Raw genomic sequence first — 18707 nt, 5'->3', positions numbered from 1 at the left:
CCTGTGCTGCTGCCTCTGCCTCTTCTGGCTGTCAAAGCCTTGGTGACCTGTGCTGCTGCCTCTGCCTCTTCTGGCTGTCAAAGCCTTGGTGACCTGCGCTGCTGCCACAGCCCCTTCTGACTGTCTAAGCCTCGATGACCTGTGCTGCTGCCTCTGCCCCTTCTGACTGTCTAAGCCTCGACGACTTGCGCTGCTGCCTCTGCCTCTTCTGGCTGTCAAAGCCTTGGTGACCTGCGCTGCTACCTCTGCCTCTTCTGGCTGTCAATGCCTCGACGACCTGCGCTGCTGCCTCTGCCTCCTCTGCTCGATGACCTGTGCTGTTGCCGCAGCACCTTCTGGCTTCAAACTTCGGACTTCAGTTTCCAGACTTCAGTTATCAACCTGGTAAGAAACAAAATAAAAAAAATCCTTCCAGTAGCTCCTTAGAGACCAACTCAGCTTGTTACTGGTATGAGCTTTCGTGTGCATGCACGCTTCTTCAGATACAAAGTACAGTGGTACCTCGGGTTAAGTACTTAATTCGTTCCAGAGGTCTGTTCTTAACCTGAAATTGTTCTTACCCTGAAGCACCACTTTAGCTAATGGGGCCTCCTGCTGCTGCCGCGCCGCCGGAGCACGATTTCTGTTCTCATCCTGAAGCAAAGTTCTTAACCTGAAGCACTATTTCTGGGTTAGCGGAGTCTGTAACCTGAAGCGTATGTAACCCGAGGTACCACTGAATCAACCTGGTAAGAGTTTTGGATGTGCATGTGGCTAACTCCCACAATCCTCCCTGCGACTTGCACCCACAACACTCCAATATTTGCTGATCAGGGACATTATATGTGCCCTTGAATGTGGTATAGATTTTTATCCTTGAAAAGGTGGGCAGGGGCAAGAGACTTTTATTGATTTGAGATCTTTCCTTAGCAGTCCCAATCGTTGGGCAGAAAATATTGAATTGCAAGTAAGCCCTCCTTACAACACATTTACCTGTGTTATGTTACAAAAGCAGGGCAGATATGATATGTTGAAAAACAGGGCTTCAAATGCAGTACTTAAACTACCATTTAGTTAAGAGTTGTACAGGTCTGTGGAAATGTAAAGAAACTGAAGGTACATTCTTTCACCTTTGGTGGACGTGCCCAAGGATTAAGGTTTTCTGGGAGATGATTTATAATGAATTAAAAAAGGTATTCAAATATACCTTCTTGAAGAAACCAGAGGCCTTTCTCCTGGGCATAGTCGGCCAATCGGTGTTAAAGAAGGACAGAACTTTCTTTATGTATGCTACAACAGCAGCAAGAATACTTATTGCAAAGCATTGGAAGACACAAGACCTACCCACACTGGAAGAATGGCAGATGAAAATGATGGACTACATGGAACTGGCGGAAATGACTGGCAGAATCCGAGACCAGGGAGAAGAGTCGGTGGAAGAAGATTGGAAGAAATTTAAAGACTATTTACAGAAATATTGCAAAATTAATGAATGTTAGAATGATGTTGGATTGAAGTTAAGTGGTTTCTAGCTGTAATGGTATAAAAGAATATGGAAAAATTGGATTTTCAATACGTAAAAACCTAATGCTATAATATATTAAGATTAAAGATCAGGATAAAATAAGGAGGGAAAGGAATTGCTGAACTAATAAATTGACCTGGAATACAAAAAAGGGAGGCATGAGGAGGTCCGGGAAACAAGTAAATGAAAGATAAGTGATGAAAACATGGAATTGTTTTTAATTGTTTTTTTTTTTGTATTTTGTATTTTTCTTTTCTCTATTTTTCTTTTTCTTATCTATGTAACCTTTTTTTGAAACTTTAATAAATATCATTTTAAAAAAAAAGAGTTGTACAGGTCTGTAGCACTCCTAGGTATCTTGATTTCTGTACAAAAAAACCAACCCTTAGTGGCACACAGAACTGGAAGTGTGGTTGTATCTAGATCTCTTCAGAGGAAAGCTGTTGTAAAAACAGGGTTGCACTATGCAAATTCTGAAATAAAAGCACTGTGCTGTAGTTTATTGATGCTGTGTTGAAGGCAAACATTGTTGTTTATCTCTGTTGTTTATCTTTTAGATAACATCAAATATTTGTGAGAAATTGAAGACTAGGAGCGCTTCTTTGCAGATTGGGTTTGTAAAGAAGGCATACTGACAACTTAAAGGTATCTGGCAAATACTTACACTGAATGAGCAGGAATGACAGTTGCATATTGGAAGCTTTCTATTGTGATTGATGCATGCACATTCTTTAAAGTGACGGAGAAGATTATATGTTAGAAATAATACTTACACAAATAAGCGTTATTTCTAACATAATCCTAACGCTTACACAAATAAGTGCATTCATTTTGAATGCTCATTGCATTCACCACTTGCTTCTGACCTGCTAATTTCATTTTCATTGCTTTTTGCATAATTCATATATCACAATAATAATAAAAGTGTATGTTGCAAAGTGCACTCTGGGACAATATTTTGATGTTGTTTTAGGTGTGGAAAATCTGCTCTATAAGCTCTTATTCCATTTTTTTGATTAAATATCATCTAAAATTTCCACAACTTACTCTAACAAATGTTGTATTTTTAAATATGTACAAAATTGATATATTTCATTGACCCATTTGAACAAAAAGGTCATCAGCCACCTTATTTGTGTAAGTACTGGATTTATTTACAAGGTCAAAACAGCCCCACTTGTGAGTGGAAAATGCTTCTGATGGGTAGAGGAGAGGGATTTCCCATTTTTTTATTTTCAATCTCAACTCTTTGTACCTTCTCAGTCCTGCTCGGAAGGGTCCCCTGAACTTCAAGAGCATTTCCCCCCCAAACCCGGGGATGAGAGACCTCAGTGCCTGCATGGAATATGATGCATGTCTGCAAGGATCTCATCCAAAAGGGATGTGCTGGACAATTCCTTTTTTGCCAAAAAAGGTCTTCAAACTAATCTGGCCACTTTTCCTTAGAAAAACATGTATTTAGAGAGAAATGTTGTATGACCTGAACATGACCCCAGTTGTAACAAAATGAAGATTGACTTAAACTGCCAAATTCCTTATTATATGTGTTACTCATTTTTAGAGCTGGTTAAAGTGTTTGGTATGTTTTCCCATCTGTTTAATGTCATTCCTTAAAAATAAATGGGGAAATGGCTGATCTAAATAACAGTCTTTCTTCCAAATATATTAGACTAGTACAAAAACCCACCACAAGGTACCAAAATCAACATATTTTAATGTGTGCATCCTTTATCCATCTTAATGTGGTAAGTACATTTCTTTTATTTTCAAAAATAGATAATTTTTTTAGAGTATTCTGTGTTTCACATGCTGATGTGTTTTGTTGCTGTGGTTTTGGTCACATGGCGTTTTGTGCTTTCCAAAGATTTCTGAGTACTGATAAGCTACATTTTAAACCTTTCCAGTTGCAAATAGGATCAGTCAGGACCAGTCTCTTGTGTACAAGTATTTTGGGCCTTGTGGAGTATGAGCCATCTAACCTTCAAATTGGTGGTTTTCAGCCTTTCAAGGATACTATTTCCACACTGACATCTGCTGAGCAATTGCTTCGCGCTGCTGGAGACTCTGACGTGTTCTGGCGCTCACGCTTAGCATGCATTGCTCCTTACCAATCCTGTTCGATCCCACCATCGAGCTGCAGGAATTGAGGGCCCCTCCCTAGAACACATGCACACTTTCCTGGAGCTGCACACAGCAGCAGAAAACTGGCAGTGACTGGCAAGCTATTCTTTGGCAAGCTTGCCTACCTGGAAGAATTGGTTAACAAACTTCGGAATACTGTAGCATCTTTGTTCGCCAAAGTGCAGAGAATATGCAGCCTTCATTCATTTAGGTCTCCATACTTAGCTGGTAATATCAATTTACGTTCTGCAGAAGAAGGCTCATATGGGATGCTGTATAGCTTGGTACTGAATGTCTCCAGCAGTTGCATAAATAGCCTCTATTTTTTTAAAAAAATGATATTTATTGAGAATTTTAAAGTTACAAAGAAAAAAGAAGGAAAAAATAAGAAAAAGAGAAAAAGAAAGAAAAGAATAGATAAAAATAACAATTAAACAATACAAATCAATAAAAACCAAAATCAAAAAGAAAAAAACACACAATACAACAATCAAAAAACAAAAATATACAACATATTTAAAAACAAATCCAATTTTCCCAAATCCTTAACTTTCATTAACTTATTTCATCGACCTCCTCACACCTCCCTTTTTTGTATTCTAGTTGTTAATTATCTCAGCAAATCCTTTCCATCTTTCACAATATTCTGTCATTAAATTACCTTAATCTATTTTAACCTTATCTTACCATAAAAAATCGTAAAGCTTAAAACTTAAGTCTTATTTATACCTAATTCTTTTAACCATAACATATTCTTACATAATTCTTTTTAACATTTCTGCTAAAGCCAATTAATTTCATTTCAACATTTTTCTGATACTCATTAATTTTGCGATACTTTTCTAAATAAATTTTTAAAACTTTCTTCCAATCTTCATCCATCGTCTCTTCTCCTGGTCTCGGGTTTTGTCAGTCCTTTCTATCCCATCCATCTAGTCCATCAACCTGGTGACCTTATATCCGAGGCTCTTAAGTCTTTTCCATGTCCCTTCCGCAGGTCTTCTTCATGTTTATACCTGTACTTTACTTTGTCTTCTGCTCCTTTCACTCTGGGAGACTCCAACTTGACAATATTTTTGTCCCTTCTTGACAAGTCAGCCCCTTTTCCATAGTCAACACTTAAATCCATGTGGTATTTAAAAGCATGTTTCAAGGCCCCTCCAAAATTAGGGGCCCCCACAACTCCGAGCTCCCCCCGGCCTAAAGCCAGACTTGAAAAATCAAAACATCTCTGCATAGGGGGGTCCATCCAGCCCCCCATCTCCAAACCAAGCAGATCTCCGTCTCTCCAAATCTGACTTTTTCCAGGTTCATTCATCAAATCCAAGGACTCATGTTCCTGCTGGGCCACAGCTCCCTCCATTTCTGCCACCCGAGGTCCAGCAACAGCCTCCTCCCTCATCTCATCTGTCAAAGCACATTCCTGGGTTGATTCCTGAGTGGGTTCTACATAGGTACCCACTGCCTGTCCAAAATTTCCTATCGCAACTGTCATCAAATCCATTTTCTCATGTAACTGTTCCAATAAAGCACTTGTCTTGCAAAAGGCAAGCACCAGAGCCTCTGAGCACATTCTTGTTCAAGGTCGAAGTCTGGTCCCACGATCTTAATCTTTTACAGCTGCAAAACTCCCCAGTTCAACTTTAAAAACAGTTTCACAAGCTCCCTCTAGGGGAAACAATTTCTATTTGTATCCATCTTTTTTTCCTTTTTTTTTTTAAAGGCAGATTTAGCAACAAAGTTTTCCTTTTTTGGATATTTTGTCAATATTTTGTTCCTTTTAAAGGTGAAAGGGAACAATGGAATCAATATGTTTCTGTTCTTTTAACTATTTGTCAAAAACGTTTGTACATAGTCAATGGGCTTCTCCAAAACATCTGTCTTGACACCCCGCTCCCAGGTTCAAGACGGTGAAAAGTTACCTTTCTTTACTCTCTCTTCTGCAGGTTTAAACAGTCTAAAAAAGGTTCCCCCCTCTTCTCCTGCTTCCAAGGGGGGTTCAATAATTTTAAATGATGAAAATTTAGTCCTTTACAAACGACTTTCTAAACTCTACCTTGCCGTGTCTTTGCTTCAATCTATCTACAAAAGCGGAAGGCGGACTTCCTGTTTAGACCTTCCTGCTTTCGGTGCCTAATTAAGAAATTTCGCAGTCCAATTTTCCGTTCTACTCACAGGCAGTTGTTTGAAATCCAATTGTCCACAGGAAAAAGTCAGCGCTCTCCGGCAACAGCAATGTGGCTTCACTCCGTGAAAGAAGCAGTCGATTCAAAGCACCGCGCCACTCACCCCACGTCGCTACGGATCCCCAAAACCGGGTTTCCCCGTGAGTGGAGGGGGCGCAAAGGTGCCAGCCGAATCCCACGTCCACAGGCTTCTCCCGCCTGTGGTTTTTGATGGGTCTCCACCTCGCCGTGGCGGTTCAGACCCTGTTTTCCATGGAGCGGGTTCCTCCCGATCGGAGGAAATCCGCCATTGCCAGAGGCACCAACCCGGATGCATAAATAGCCTCTATGCCCCCTTCTTTCTTGCACTCTCCTGCATGAATCCTTTTACTTGGCCAAAGTCTTGTGTGTTGGCCCTGTGTTTGTATTATCTTTCTTAATCACGCCTGAAGAATTCCTCCAAATGTTCATGTTGCAAATGTGTGCCTTTTATTTTTTTATATACACTCATATCGCTCATTCTTCATATTCAGCAGTAATATAGTGAATACTGCAAGTTCAGTTCCTGTCTTATATGGAAAATGATAGCTTAACATATGCTCTATTAAGTGCATTAGACCTTAGTTATTTCAGGCCTAACAAAGAGGTGGGCTTAGTTGGAAAGTACAAAGGCATTATTAAGAGGAATTTTTTGTTTGTTTTTTTCCTCTAAAATTTTCAGGAGTCTAGATCTAACACAGATGACTTTTTCAAAGACCTCAACTCACACTGCCCTCAGGAAGGGGGAATGCAGGGACCAGAAATGCCGTTCATTCGTGGTGGGCCTGGAATATACAAAGTAGTGAAGACCAGCCCCTTAGGTCACGCCATCAGAGGCTGTCCCAACCTTAGAGGTCTCCCCAATGGAATGTTAGTTCTGGGACACAAAGTCAAGGCAGTGGGCGAGGTATGAATCCTTGTCGTTTCAGTTCTTATCTTCTTAGATACTAGTTTATAATAGTAGCAGTCGTAAGAAAAGCAGCTATCCTACGCAAGGTTTGCTTTTCCACCCTTGGTTGCTAACTGTTAACTTCCTAAAGGTGGTTTATGTTGTAAACTGATGCAAACCACTTTTGCCTTGGTCATATATTTCATTATCGGGCATTGATTGAACTTTCTTGTACACCTGCTTAAAACGTGGGTTTATTAAGGGACTATGTTTAATGCATTTTTCAGAGTTTACCAATGAATTATTTTTTGGGATACAACAGAACTCTTATTTCTTGGTATTGATTCAGCTGTTGCCTGCAGTTGACTGTTCTAGGGTGGTCTCCTCTTGCAATGGGCTTGAGGATGTTGTATGTCATGCTATGCTATGGTTTTTTCTCAAACAGCACACAGGATATGATAGCAAATAGGCATACACTACCCCAAAAGGAAAAGGAAAAGGCGGTGGCTCCAGACCAAGCTGAAGAATAGACATTCCCTGGAAATATCTCCTGCTCTGAATATGTTTAACATAGCTCGCCCCCCAGCCCCGCCTTGGGCCTGACATATCGAAAAGGGGCAGCATAAACAAAAACAAGATCCTCTCTATGCTTAAAGAGCCTCCTCTACATGAACGGTGTGAGGGTGGAAAAGGTGAAGCTACCTCTTTTGAAACTACCTGTCACCATACTATGAATTCCAAGTCTCCTCTTCCATTAACCCTTCAACCCCTGGTAGCCTTCTGAGAAGACATTTCTTTGGCAACAATCAAGGCTTCTTCTCAGAATGAGAGCCAATGTGGTGTAGTGGTTAAGAGCGGTGGACTTGTAATCTGGTGAACCGGGTTCACTTCCCCGCTCCTCCACCTGCAGCTGCTGGGTGACCTTGGGCCAGTCATACTTCTCTGAAGTCTCTTAGCCTCACTCACCTCACAGGGTATTTGTTGTGGGGAGGAAGGGAAAGGAGGTTGTGAGCCGCTTTGAGACTCCTTAGGGTAGTGATAAAGCGGGATATCAAATCCAAACTCGTTTTTCTTCTTCTTCTTTTTCTTCAGAGCATGATTTATCCAAGCACCGGGTCCTGTGCCGTGTTGAAGAAGAAAGAAAGTGACAAAAATAACAAGAAGTCGAAAAAGGAAAAGAAGAAGAAAGAAAAGGCTAGACTGAATGAGGCTAGGCTGAATGGAAATCTCTTTGGTGAAAGAGACCATCTGTGAACTGTGTGGGGAATCCCACCCATACCCAGTGACGTACCACATGAGACAAGCTCATCCAGGTAAGATGCTCGTTTCATGAAAGTGATTTTTTGCATCATGCAAAGGACCCTTGCTGCATATGGTCAAGAGAATGGGAACTGACCCTGAGGTGTTTGAGGGCTAAGCTATGGACATGATGGCAGCAGTCGTGTTTTGTTTCATCATGTGTTTGCCCCGTTCACGTAAAAACCAAAGAACATGGGATATGTGGGAGACAGATGGACCGGAATTGGGTCGGCCACTTTTGTCCGGTAGGAGGGACAACACGTTTTTTGATCACCACATTGTGATCTTGCAGTAGATACATTGGACTTGAACTTTACCACCCATCACGTGATGGATGGTGATTTCAACCCTGATTTCCGTAGGAGCCACGTCTCTGTGTGCCCCACACCTGATGTCGCATATTATAGGACAGGTGGGTGTGGTTTGGAGAAAACAGCCTTACATGGCAATTTGAGACCTGTGCTGGCCTAAATTTGGCTCACAGGCCAAAGGTTCGCAACCCCTGCTTTGAAGACTAATGGATTTTTGTTGTTTAGTCATTTAGTCGTGTCCGACTCTTCGTGACCCTATGGACCAGAGCACGCCAGGCCCTCCTGTCTTCCACTGCCTCCCGCAGTTTGGTCAAACTCATGCTGGTAGCTTCGAGAACACTGTCCCACCATCTCGTCCTGTTGTCCCCTTCTCCTTGCATCCTCCATCTTTCCCAACATCAGGGTCTTTTCCAGGGAGTCTTCTCTTCTCATGAGGTGGCCAAAGTGTTGGAGTCTCAGCTTCAGGATCTGTCCTTCCAGTGAGCACTCAGGGATGATTTCCTTCAGAATGGAGAGGTTGGATCTTCTTGCAGTCCATGGGACTCTCAAGAGTCTCCTCCAGCACCATAATTCAAAAGCATTACATTAGTTCTTTGGCAATCAGCCTTCTTTATGGTCCAGCTCTCACTTCCATACATCACTACTGGGAAAACCATAGCTTTAACTATACTGACCTTTGTCGGCAAGGCGATGTCTCTGCTTTTTAAGATGCTGTCTAGGTTTGTCATTGCTTTTCTCCCAAGAAGCAGGCGCCTTTTAATTTCGTGGCTGCTGTCACCATCTGCAGTGATCATGGAGCCCAAGAAAGTAAAAAATTTCTGGGAGTTCTCGGTCCATATACTGCTTGAGCCTTCCTTGTAGAATTTTAAGCATAACCTTGCTAGCGTGTGAAATGAGTGCAATTGTGTGGTAGTTGGAGCATTCTTTGGCACTGCCCTTCTTTGGGATTGGGATGTAGACTGATCTTCTCCAATCCTCTGGCCACTGCTGGGTTTTCCAAACTTGCTGGCGTATTGAGTGTAGCACCTTAACTGCATCATCCTTTAAAATTTTAAATAGTTCAGCTGGAATACCATCACTTCCACTGGCCTTGTTATTTGCAGTGCTTTCTAAGGCCCATTTGACTTCACTCTCCAGGATGTCTGGCTCAAGGTCAGCAACCACACTACCTGGGGTGTACGAGCCATCCATATCTTTCTGGTATAATTCCTCTGTGTATTCTTGCCACCTCTTTTTGATGTCTTCTGCTTCTGTTAGGTCCTTACCACTTTTGTCCTTTATTATGGTAATCTTTGTACGAAATGTTCCTTTCATATCTCCAATTTTCTTGAACAAATCTCTGGTTCTTCCCATTCCGTTGTTTTCCTCTATTTCTTTGCATTGCTCGTTTAAGAAGGCCTTTTTGTCTCTCTTTGCTATTTTTTGGAAATCTGCATTCAATTTCCTGTATCTTTCACTATCTCCCTCACATTTTGCTTGCCTTCTCTCCCCCGCTATTTGTAAGGCCTTGTTGGACAGCCACTTTGCTTTCTTGCATTTCCTTTTCATTGGGATGGTTTTCATTACTGCCTCCTGTATAATGTTGCGAGCCTCCATCCATAGTTCTTCAGGCACTCTGTCCAGCAAATCTAAATCCTTAAACCTGTTCCTCACTTCCACTGTGTATTCATAAGGGATTTGATTTAGATTGTATCTTACCGGCCCAGTGGTTTTTCCTACTTTCTTCATTTTAAGCCTGAATTTTGCTATAAGAAGCTGATGATCTGAGCCACAGTCAGCTCCAGGTCTTGTTTTTGCTGACTGTATAGAGCTTCTCCATCTTTGGCTGCAGAGAATATAATCAATCTGATTTCGATGCTGCCCATCTGGTGATGTCCATGTGTAGAGTCGTCTCTTGTGTCGTTGGAAAAGAGTGTTTGTGATGACCAGCTTGTTCGCTTGACAGAACTCTATTAGCCTTTGCCCTGCTTCGTTTTGATCTCCAAGGCCAAACTTGCTAGTTGTTCCTTTTATCTCTTGATTTAGCATTCCAATCCCCTATAATGAGAAGAACATCCTTCTTTGGTGTCACTTCTATAAGGTGTTGTAAGTCTTCATAGAAGTGGTCACTTTCAGTTTCTTCAGCACCAGTAGTTGGTGCATAAACTTAATTACTGTGATGTTATAAGGTCTGCCTTGGATTTGTATCGAGATCATTCTATCATTTTTGAGATTGCATCCCAGTACAGCTTTTGCCACTCTTTTGTTGACTATGAGGGCCACTCCATTTCTTTTATGGGTTTCTTGCCCACAGTAGTAGATATGATGGTCATCCGAACTGAATTCTCCCATTCCTGTCCATTTTAGTTCACTGATGCCCAGGATGTCAATATTTATTCTTGCCATCTCATTTTTGACCACATCCAACTTACCCAGGTTCATGGTTCTTACATTCCAGATTCCTATGCAATATTTTTCTTTACAGCATTGGACTTTCCTTTCGCTTCCAGGCATATCCACAACTGAGCGTCCTTTCGGCTTTGGCCCAGCCGCTTCGTCAGCTCTGAATCTACTTGTACTTGTCCTCCGCTCTTCCCCAGTAGCATGTTAGACACCTTCCGACCTGAGGGGCTCATCTTCCAGCGTCATAACTTTTATATGCCTGTTGTCTTTGTCCATGGAGTTTTCTTGGCAGGGATACTGGAGTGGCTTGCCGGTTCCTCCTCCAGGTGGATCACGTTTGGTCCAAACTCTCCACTATGACCTGTCCATCTTGGGTGCCCTGCTTGGCATAGTTCATAGCTTCTCTGAGTTATTCAAGCCCCTTCGCCACGGCAAGGCAGTGATCCATGAAGGGGAATTCTAACAGTAGATTCATCCAAAGGCCAAATGGTGGGTGACTGACAGCATGTGCCCCTAAACTGTAGTTCTAACTTGGAGGTAGACAATGGCTTCAGTTGAAGAGAGTCCTTTCTTTATTTATTTATTTTACTATAATTAATTAATATACTAATACTATTAATTACATTCCCTCCAAGGAGCTCAAGGTGGTTTCTATCTTCTCCTCCTCACCCACAGCGAGCTGCATTTCTGAGTGAGGGATTTGAACCCTGGTCTCTCCCCAGGTCACAGCCAGATCCTTGATCCACAGTGGTTCTCGTCTTTATAAAAAGCCTCCACCTAAAGGAGCTACGTGTTTGTTGCCTGGGATCCTGTAAGGCAGGGAAGTGATTTTGCCGCAATGGAGCGTGGACCCGTGTGTGAATCCAGTCCCAGCAAAACATCTTTGGGTGCCGTTGCAAAGTCCCGTAGACTCTCCCACTCGGTCTGAGTTAATTCCGTAACAATCCGAAGTAACAATCTGGGTGACAATCTGTCCACAAGCAGCAGGACTGGGAGCCCTCTGTGAACTCATTCTCTCTCTCTCTCTGCCCCACTTTTAGCAAATACAGATCTTTGGGAATATCCAGTACCTCCTTCAAGATCACCCTAGTCGTGTGCCTAACAAGTAAGCAGATCACTGTGTTATGGGGTTTGGGTTTGGGGCAGCTGCTACAAGGAAGGTGCACAGTCAGATGTGAAACACGCCAATTCACTCTTGAGCTGAAGGGAGCCTGAATTTGACTTACCCCAACCTGAATGAGCAAGAGACACAGGTGGCGCTGTGGGTTAAACCACTGAGCCTCTTGGGCTTGCCGATCAGAAGGTTGGCGGTTCAAATTCCTGCGACGGGGTGAGCTCCTGTTGCTCGAAAGCACGTCAAAGTGCAAGTAGATAAATAGGTCCCACTCCGGTGGGAAGGTAAATGGCGTTTCCGTGCGCTGCTCTGGTTCGACCAGAAGCAGCTTAGTCATGCTGGCCACATGACCCGGAAGCTGTACGCCGGCTCCCTCGGCCAATAAAGGGAAGGGCAACCTTTTTAAACTCTTTGCTTTCTCCATGCCATCTCTTCCTCCCCACAGTGAGCCTGACCCACGCCTACCCCAAGCTGGCCCCCAACCGACCCCCCAGGCGGCTCCTCTCCCCACCGCTCCTGCTCTCCATCATCCTCAACGTCCTCTTCACCCTCACCGTCCAGGTCTTCGCCTTCCTGTATGTGAAGCAGCAGCCCTGGTACTCTGTCCTGTGCAGCCACAGGTGAGGTCCCCATCCAAAGAGCGCACCTCCCAGGGAGAGGCTTAGAGGTGGGCTGGGGTGGGTGGCCAGGGGGTGCCATTTCCCTCTTGCTGGTGTCTAAGAGTAGAGGCTCCCCTTATTCCCAGAGGCAGCAGTGGGAGGGTGGGGGCAAATTTGAAGCTCACCCAGGCTTCCTCTGCTCATGGAGAATACCCCCAATTTGCTCACGGGGAAGTCATACGAGATCCTCTCTCGGTGGAGCCTTCCTTCTGATCTGTTTGTGGGGAGCTTAGATGCCTCATCCTTTTGAGCTGCAAAGTATCTCCTTAAAAGAAAGAATTGGGAGGTGGTGCTGGGTGCTGAAGGGGCAACAGGGTTTAGTGAGCAGGAAGAACCTGTGACGGGGGGCAGTTCAGACTCTGAGGCTAGAGCAGAGGAGTGGGTTCAAGAGGCTGCTGCAGAATCCAGAGAGGCTGTGATATGTGATCCATGAGAGGCAGTCAAGTACAACGTTCATTCTAATGCTAGAGAAGACATGCAGGGGAATGTTTGGTCCAGCCAGCTGAAACTTCCTGTTCCTCCTGGCTGGAGCATCCTTGCTTTGCATGTGACTAAAGGTGAGCTTCACCAAACCTGTCCAGGTAACAAAAGGACAAATCACCTCTGTCCTTTCGATTCCCATCTTTGTTTGACCAGCTTCTAGCTAGGACTGCTCTGCTAGCTCTCAGCTAGCAGAAGCACTGGGATTATTCCCCCATATGGGGTAGATCCACATGTACATATTTGTAAATAAGTCTGCCTTCAGGAATCCAACTGTGAACTGATGCTCTAAACGTCTTTCATCATCTTTGAATAAGACTGTGGCATCTTTATACTTTTAAGAGGGATTCAAGAGAAGTTACCAGGAACGTACAATTCAATCTGAGACAGACTGAATTGTATGTTGGAGGGGGAGATTTCCAGCTGGTGGCAGAGGACAGAGTGACTCCAGGAGACATAGGTGTAAAAACCCAAACTAAAACGAAGACTTTATTACAAAATAATAAACACAAACTCTGGTGGGTGTTATTCCTGCAGGCAGGCTACAAAACTCAGCTTTTTTCCTTTATAGCAATGGCCAGCTGCAGCCAATTAACCCCAGAAACTTCTTAAAGGTATACACACATGTTTCTGTGCCGAATATCCCCTAACATTGTATAATAGTGAGAGGCTCACACGAGCCTGCAACCAGCTATCTGCTATGCGTGTAAGAAGGGGAATGTAAACTCTGCTAAGTAAAGGATCTTACTAGCGCAAGTTAGGAAGGATATTAATTAACGATATATCCTCTCTTGCCACCCTGAACATTCCCACAAGCTCCCCTTCCCCTGTTCTCCCAGAATAAGGAGGGAAGCAGAACAGAGACCAGAGGTGCTCAGGCGCAGTTTGAGGTGGCTTGGGAAACATCCGGGAGAGGAGGAGCCTTAGGTGGAAGGCAGGGACCTTCAGCCTGGCTGCTCCATGGGGCCAAGACCTGCTGGGAAGGATTGCTGAGATCACTAGGCTGAGTTGCCTGCCATTTCCTTGAAGAGTTAACTTGGCCAGCATCTGCCTCTGCCTCTTCATTGTGACCTGCATCTGACCAGGACAATGAGGCAGAGGAAGTAACTCCGGATGGGGGGGTGTCTTCCTTCCAGGGGGTGCCCTACTGCAGACCACCCTGTGTCCCTGGGCAACGGGATGGCCAGCAACACCACAGCCCCCAGAGCACTCCGTCCTGAGCTATGAGGACACCACCCTCTGGCCACTGGTCACCGTCAACTGCACCCCAACCATCTGGAGGGTTTATGTGCTGCTGATGCTGCTGGTGGCCTTCTCTGTCTCGTTCTTTGTGGAGGTGAGCAGGCGAGCATGATTTCAGGAAGCTGCCTTGCGCCAAGTCTGGCTGCTGGCCCATCTAGCCCAATGCTGTCTACACGGACTGGCAGCAGCTGTCCACGGTTTCAGGCAGGGGTCTCTCGGTCCCAGCGGGGATTGAACCTGAGAGCTTCTGCTTGCAAGGCCAATGCTCAGCCTCTGAGTTACAGCTTTTCATTTCCCCAGGAACTGGCTCAGAGTTTTCCCTTCCAGCAGAGTGCTACCTACTCCCAGGGGTTGTGGGAACCTGCTGGTGGTGGTTCAGGGGATGTGGAGGGGATTTAGGGGGTTAAAGAGGGTCGGGAAAGCGATCCCTCAGGCTCAGCATCCTCCTCCTGCTCACCAACAGATGATGATGATGATGATGATTAATTAAATTGATATACTGCCCTTCATCTGAAAATCATAGGGCGGTTTACAACATAACAAATACAAAATGAAGACACAAAATCCTAATCCTAATAATGACCCCAATAACCCCCCTACCCCAAACACACCTGGTGCCTAAACATGTGTAATGGAGGTGCCAGGTGAACTTCCCTGGGGAGAGCATTCCACAAGTGGGGAGCCACCACAGAAAAGGCCCTGTTCTCATGGGGCCACCCCTCTTGCGGAGCAGGCACACGACAACGGGCCACAGAAGATGATCTTAGGATCCAGGTCACTTCACGTGGGGAATATTGTGGTCCTGAGCCATTTAAGGCTTTAGAGGTCAAAAGCGGCGCTTTGAATGATGCCCGGAAACTAAGTGGCAGCCGGTGCAGTCGGGCCAGGATCGGTGCAATAGCCTTAAACCATCTTGCCCCAGTGATTAAACTAGCCACTGAATTCCCAAAGCGGCAACTTTCCCCCCATAAAACGCTGCAGCCTCAATGCCTCCAGATGCTTTTGGGATCAGAGGCAGCTCTGCTTTGGAAGGCCAGGAGGCTTGAAAGATGCTCTTGCGCTCGGATCCTGCTTGTGGGTTTCGCTCAGGGGCATTTGGTCAGCCACGGTGAGAACAGGATGCTAGACTGGATGGGCCCCTTTCTCTTTTATATATATAAATTTTTATTAGTTTTTTAACATGTCATTTTCAACAGTAATTAAACATACTTTTACATCTTTTTCAATTTTTTTTGACTTCCATCAGTCCTGCCTGAAAATTTTCCAATCTAATCTCTAGTATGAATTTCTTATTTTCCCTATTACATTTCAAACTCATAACCAATATCTCTATCTTTTTCTACTTTGTAACACTTTGTATATTTCTCCTTACAAAACTTCTTGTAGTCCTACTAGCGTAATTTGTTGATTACAGTTCTCTTCAAATAATTCATATACTTCTTCCAATCTTCTGTAAATCTCTGGTCCGGCAAGTTTCAAATCCTTCCTGTCATGTTGTCCAATTCTGCGTAGTCCATTAATTTCGTCTGCCATTCTTCTTTCGTCTTCTTGCTTCCATTTCTGGGCTAACAATACTCTTGCCGCTGTTGTTGCATATAAGAACAGTTTGACATCTTGTCTATTAATACCTTGGCATATAATACCAAGTAAAAATGCTTCTGGTTTTTTTAAGAATGGATGGGCCCCTTTCTCATGCTCCCATGTTCTTCTCGGTAGTGGCGCCCGCCCTGTGGAACGCCCTCCCTTCAGATGTGAAGGAAATAAGTAGCTATCTTATCTTTAAAAGACATCTGAAGGCAGCCCTGCTCAGGGAAGTTTTTAATATTTAATGCTGTATTGTTTTTAACACTCGATTGGAAGCCGCCCAGTGTGGCTGGGGAAACTCCGCCAGATGGGCGGGGTATAAATAAATTATTATTATTTATCATTATCATTATCATTTGTAGGACGGCATCCTGCAGAACCACCGCCTCTGGCTTCTGATCAAGGCCCTCTTCCGCTTCCGCTCCTCCAGCCAGTACCGGAGGCTGCAGTGGCCGCTGGAGGAGGACGCAAAGTGGCCGCCCACCAGCCAGAAGGACTTTGCAGAACAGCCCAAGAGTGGCGCTTATGTCAACCCCGTCTATGATGAGGCGGGAGAGAACTAGCTGGGGAGGCCGCAGGCTGGCCCTGGAGGACTTGCCAAAAGGGACTTTTTGTGTGCAGAGAGACTGATGGAAACCCACGGGAGATCGTGCTCCTAGGAAGCCCCTCTGACGGTGCGCACAGAGCCTGCCTTTGCTCATCCAGCTCAAGGAGGTTTGCCAGGGGGGCATTTTGCTGTTGGCTCTGCCTGAGTGGGGAAATCTAGGGCTTGATCCCTGTGCCCACGCAAGAGATCTCAGCCTCTTCCACAGGGATCCAGGCTGCTCCAGCGGAAGGGACACATGAAGGAACATCGTCCGCCATGTGGAAAACAAAGACAACTCTGTATTTTTGCTTTGCAAAAGAGAATAAAGTGGGGGGTTTTTTTTCTTTTATGATCGTTGCTAGCCATTTATTTGGGGTTCTGCTACTTGCAAAAATGTGCCGCAGAGTTGGTGCATCTGTGTGTATATGGAGGGCAGGACAAGATTTGGGGGGTTTGGGGAGGAGAGGGAAGACTTCACGGGCATTAAGATGAATGTCATTGAGTTGTTGGGTTGGAAGGGACCCCAAGGGTCATCTAGTCCAACCCCCTGCAAGGCAGGAATCTCAGCGACAGAATCCCTGAGAGATGGTCATCCAACGTCTGCTTAAAAGCTTCCAAGGAAGGAGAGTCCTTCATCTCCCAAGGTCATCCGTTCCGCTGTCAAACAGCAATCACTGTCAGAAGCCTATTCTTGATGTTGGGTCGGAATCGCCCTTTTTGTAACTTGAAGCCCTGGGTTCAGGTCCTGCCTTCTGGGGCAGCAGCAAACCTTCCAAGGGGCAGTCCTTGAGGTGGTTGAAGACACTGGCTCTCGTCCTGCCTCTCAGTCTCCTTTTCTCCAGGCTTATCCCGACCCGACTCCTAATAAGGCTTCGGTCCTAAATTCAGTAATTCTCTCTCAAACAGTCAGAAAGTTGGTGTTTAGCGTGCTCATCCTCTGTGTAGAAATTCAAGGGTCTCAAATATAGAATAGGTAAAGGTAAAGGGACCCCTGACCGTTAGGTCCAGTCGTAGCTGACTCTGGGGTTGCGGCGCTCATCTCGCTTTACTGGCCGAGGGAGCCAGCATACAGCTTCTGGGTCATGTGGCCAGCATGACTAAGCCACTTCTGGCGAACCAGAGCAGCACACGGAAACAGCGTTTACCTTCCCGCCGGAGCGGTACCTATTTATCTACTTGCACTTTGACGTGCTTTTGAACTGCTAGGTTGGCAGGAGCAGGGACTGAGCAACGGGAGCTCACCCCGTCACGGGGATTCAAACCGCTGACCTTCCGATCAGCAAGCCCTAGACTCTGTGGTTTAATCCACAGTGCCACCCGCATTGATAATTGCACAAGGCAAACACACATACATAAGTATATAAACCACATGTCTAGAGCAGTGCAGCAGAGAAATCCAAAAGCCATCTTGGCTCTCCGAATGAAAGCCATCCAGGGAAAGTTCCTGAAGGGATTCCTCTCCTAGATTGAGGGACCTCCTCAGCCTTAATGGTTGTGGTTTGCCCATTGCAAATGTTTTGTGTAAACTGTGGCTGGAACTAGGTGAAACTTGCTTAATCCTCAGGAATACCACCCCTTGGCCTGCCTGAGCCAAAGGAACCTGGTGTGTGATGTGATTTCTGACTCTCCAGGCCAAAATGCCAAAGCCAACTGTTATAAGAAACAAAATTAAAAAATTCCTTCCAGCAGCACCTTAGAAACCAGCTAAGTTTGTTATTGGTATGAGCTTTCGTGTTCATGCACACTTCTTCAGATAAACGCACATGAAAGCTCATACTAATAACTAAGTTAGCTGGTGTCAGAGCTGGCTCCAGGTCCCAGCTCACAGAGGACCAACGCTAGCCGGCAGTAATGTACAAAAGTCTTTATTGAAGTACAGTTTCCATTTTCAAGCCGCAGCGCCCCAGCTCTACGTCTAGGGGTTAGATCGGCGAAGCTCCATCTGAGTCTCCGCCCCCTGTACACCAGTTTAAGATTCTAGCCTTACTCCACCTCTTCCGTCTCTCCTTTCTCCTCTGGGTCCTACTACCCCCCGGGGTCCCTTCCTTCCTGGATTCTTCTGACGCTGACGTTGACCCCCCTGACTCCTCCCCCTCTTTTCGGCGGGCTTTGGGACCTGGCTCCCTATCCGGGCTGCCAACTGCGCCGCCCTCCTGTACATTTGAACTTGGCGCGCGCGCCCAGCCTTCAACCTTCCTCTCGACCGTTTCCTCGCTCCCCGATGGAGGCGTGGCCAATCCTGACTCATGTCCTCCCACTGGCAGTGCGCCGCCTGATCCCGATGCCTGGGACTCCTCCCCCCTACTGCACTCTGGTGTGGACGCTGGTCCTG

The 18707-nt window shown here is 45.2% G+C and overlaps 1 protein-coding gene across 5 annotated transcripts; it reads left to right on the top strand.

Moving 5' to 3' along the window:
* Window positions 1–252: 252 nt before the first annotated feature.
* On the top strand, window positions 253–16717 carry LOC308468954 (putative cation-transporting ATPase 13A4). 5 transcript variants are annotated; one of them, XR_013981949.1, is made up of 8 exons: window positions 253–384; window positions 2062–2149; window positions 6512–6736; window positions 7811–8031; window positions 11751–11815; window positions 12270–12444; window positions 14100–14299; window positions 16152–16717. XR_013981949.1 is itself a non-coding variant. In XM_081024277.1 (7 exons), coding segments are annotated over exons 4-6 (267 nt in total). In that variant the 5' UTR covers window positions 254–384; window positions 2062–2149; window positions 7811–8031; window positions 11751–11814; the 3' UTR covers window positions 14191–14299; window positions 16152–16717. The 5 variants fall into 5 exon arrangements, 4 of the variants coding, with proteins under 4 accessions (XP_080880403.1, XP_080880404.1, XP_080880401.1 ...); XM_081024277.1 differs by lacking the exon at window positions 6512–6736 and having other exon boundaries at window positions 254–384; XM_081024278.1 differs by lacking the exons at window positions 6512–6736; window positions 7811–8031 and having other exon boundaries at window positions 256–384.
* Window positions 16718–18707: the final 1990 nt, after the last annotated feature.

The sequence above is a fragment of the Podarcis pityusensis genome, assembly GCF_964106645.2.
Source record: "Podarcis pityusensis genome assembly, contig: HAP1_SCAFFOLD_235, whole genome shotgun sequence".
Lineage (NCBI taxonomy): Eukaryota > Metazoa > Chordata > Lepidosauria > Squamata > Lacertidae > Podarcis > Podarcis pityusensis.
This window is presented reverse-complemented; position numbering and strand designations above follow the sequence as displayed.

Coding starts and splice junctions, on each gene's coding strand:
- LOC308468954 (XM_081024277.1), top strand. Junction 12,445..14,099: donor TCTGTCCTGTGCAGCCACAG/GTGAGGTCCCCA, acceptor TCTTCCTTCCAG/GGGGTGCCCTACTGCAGACC.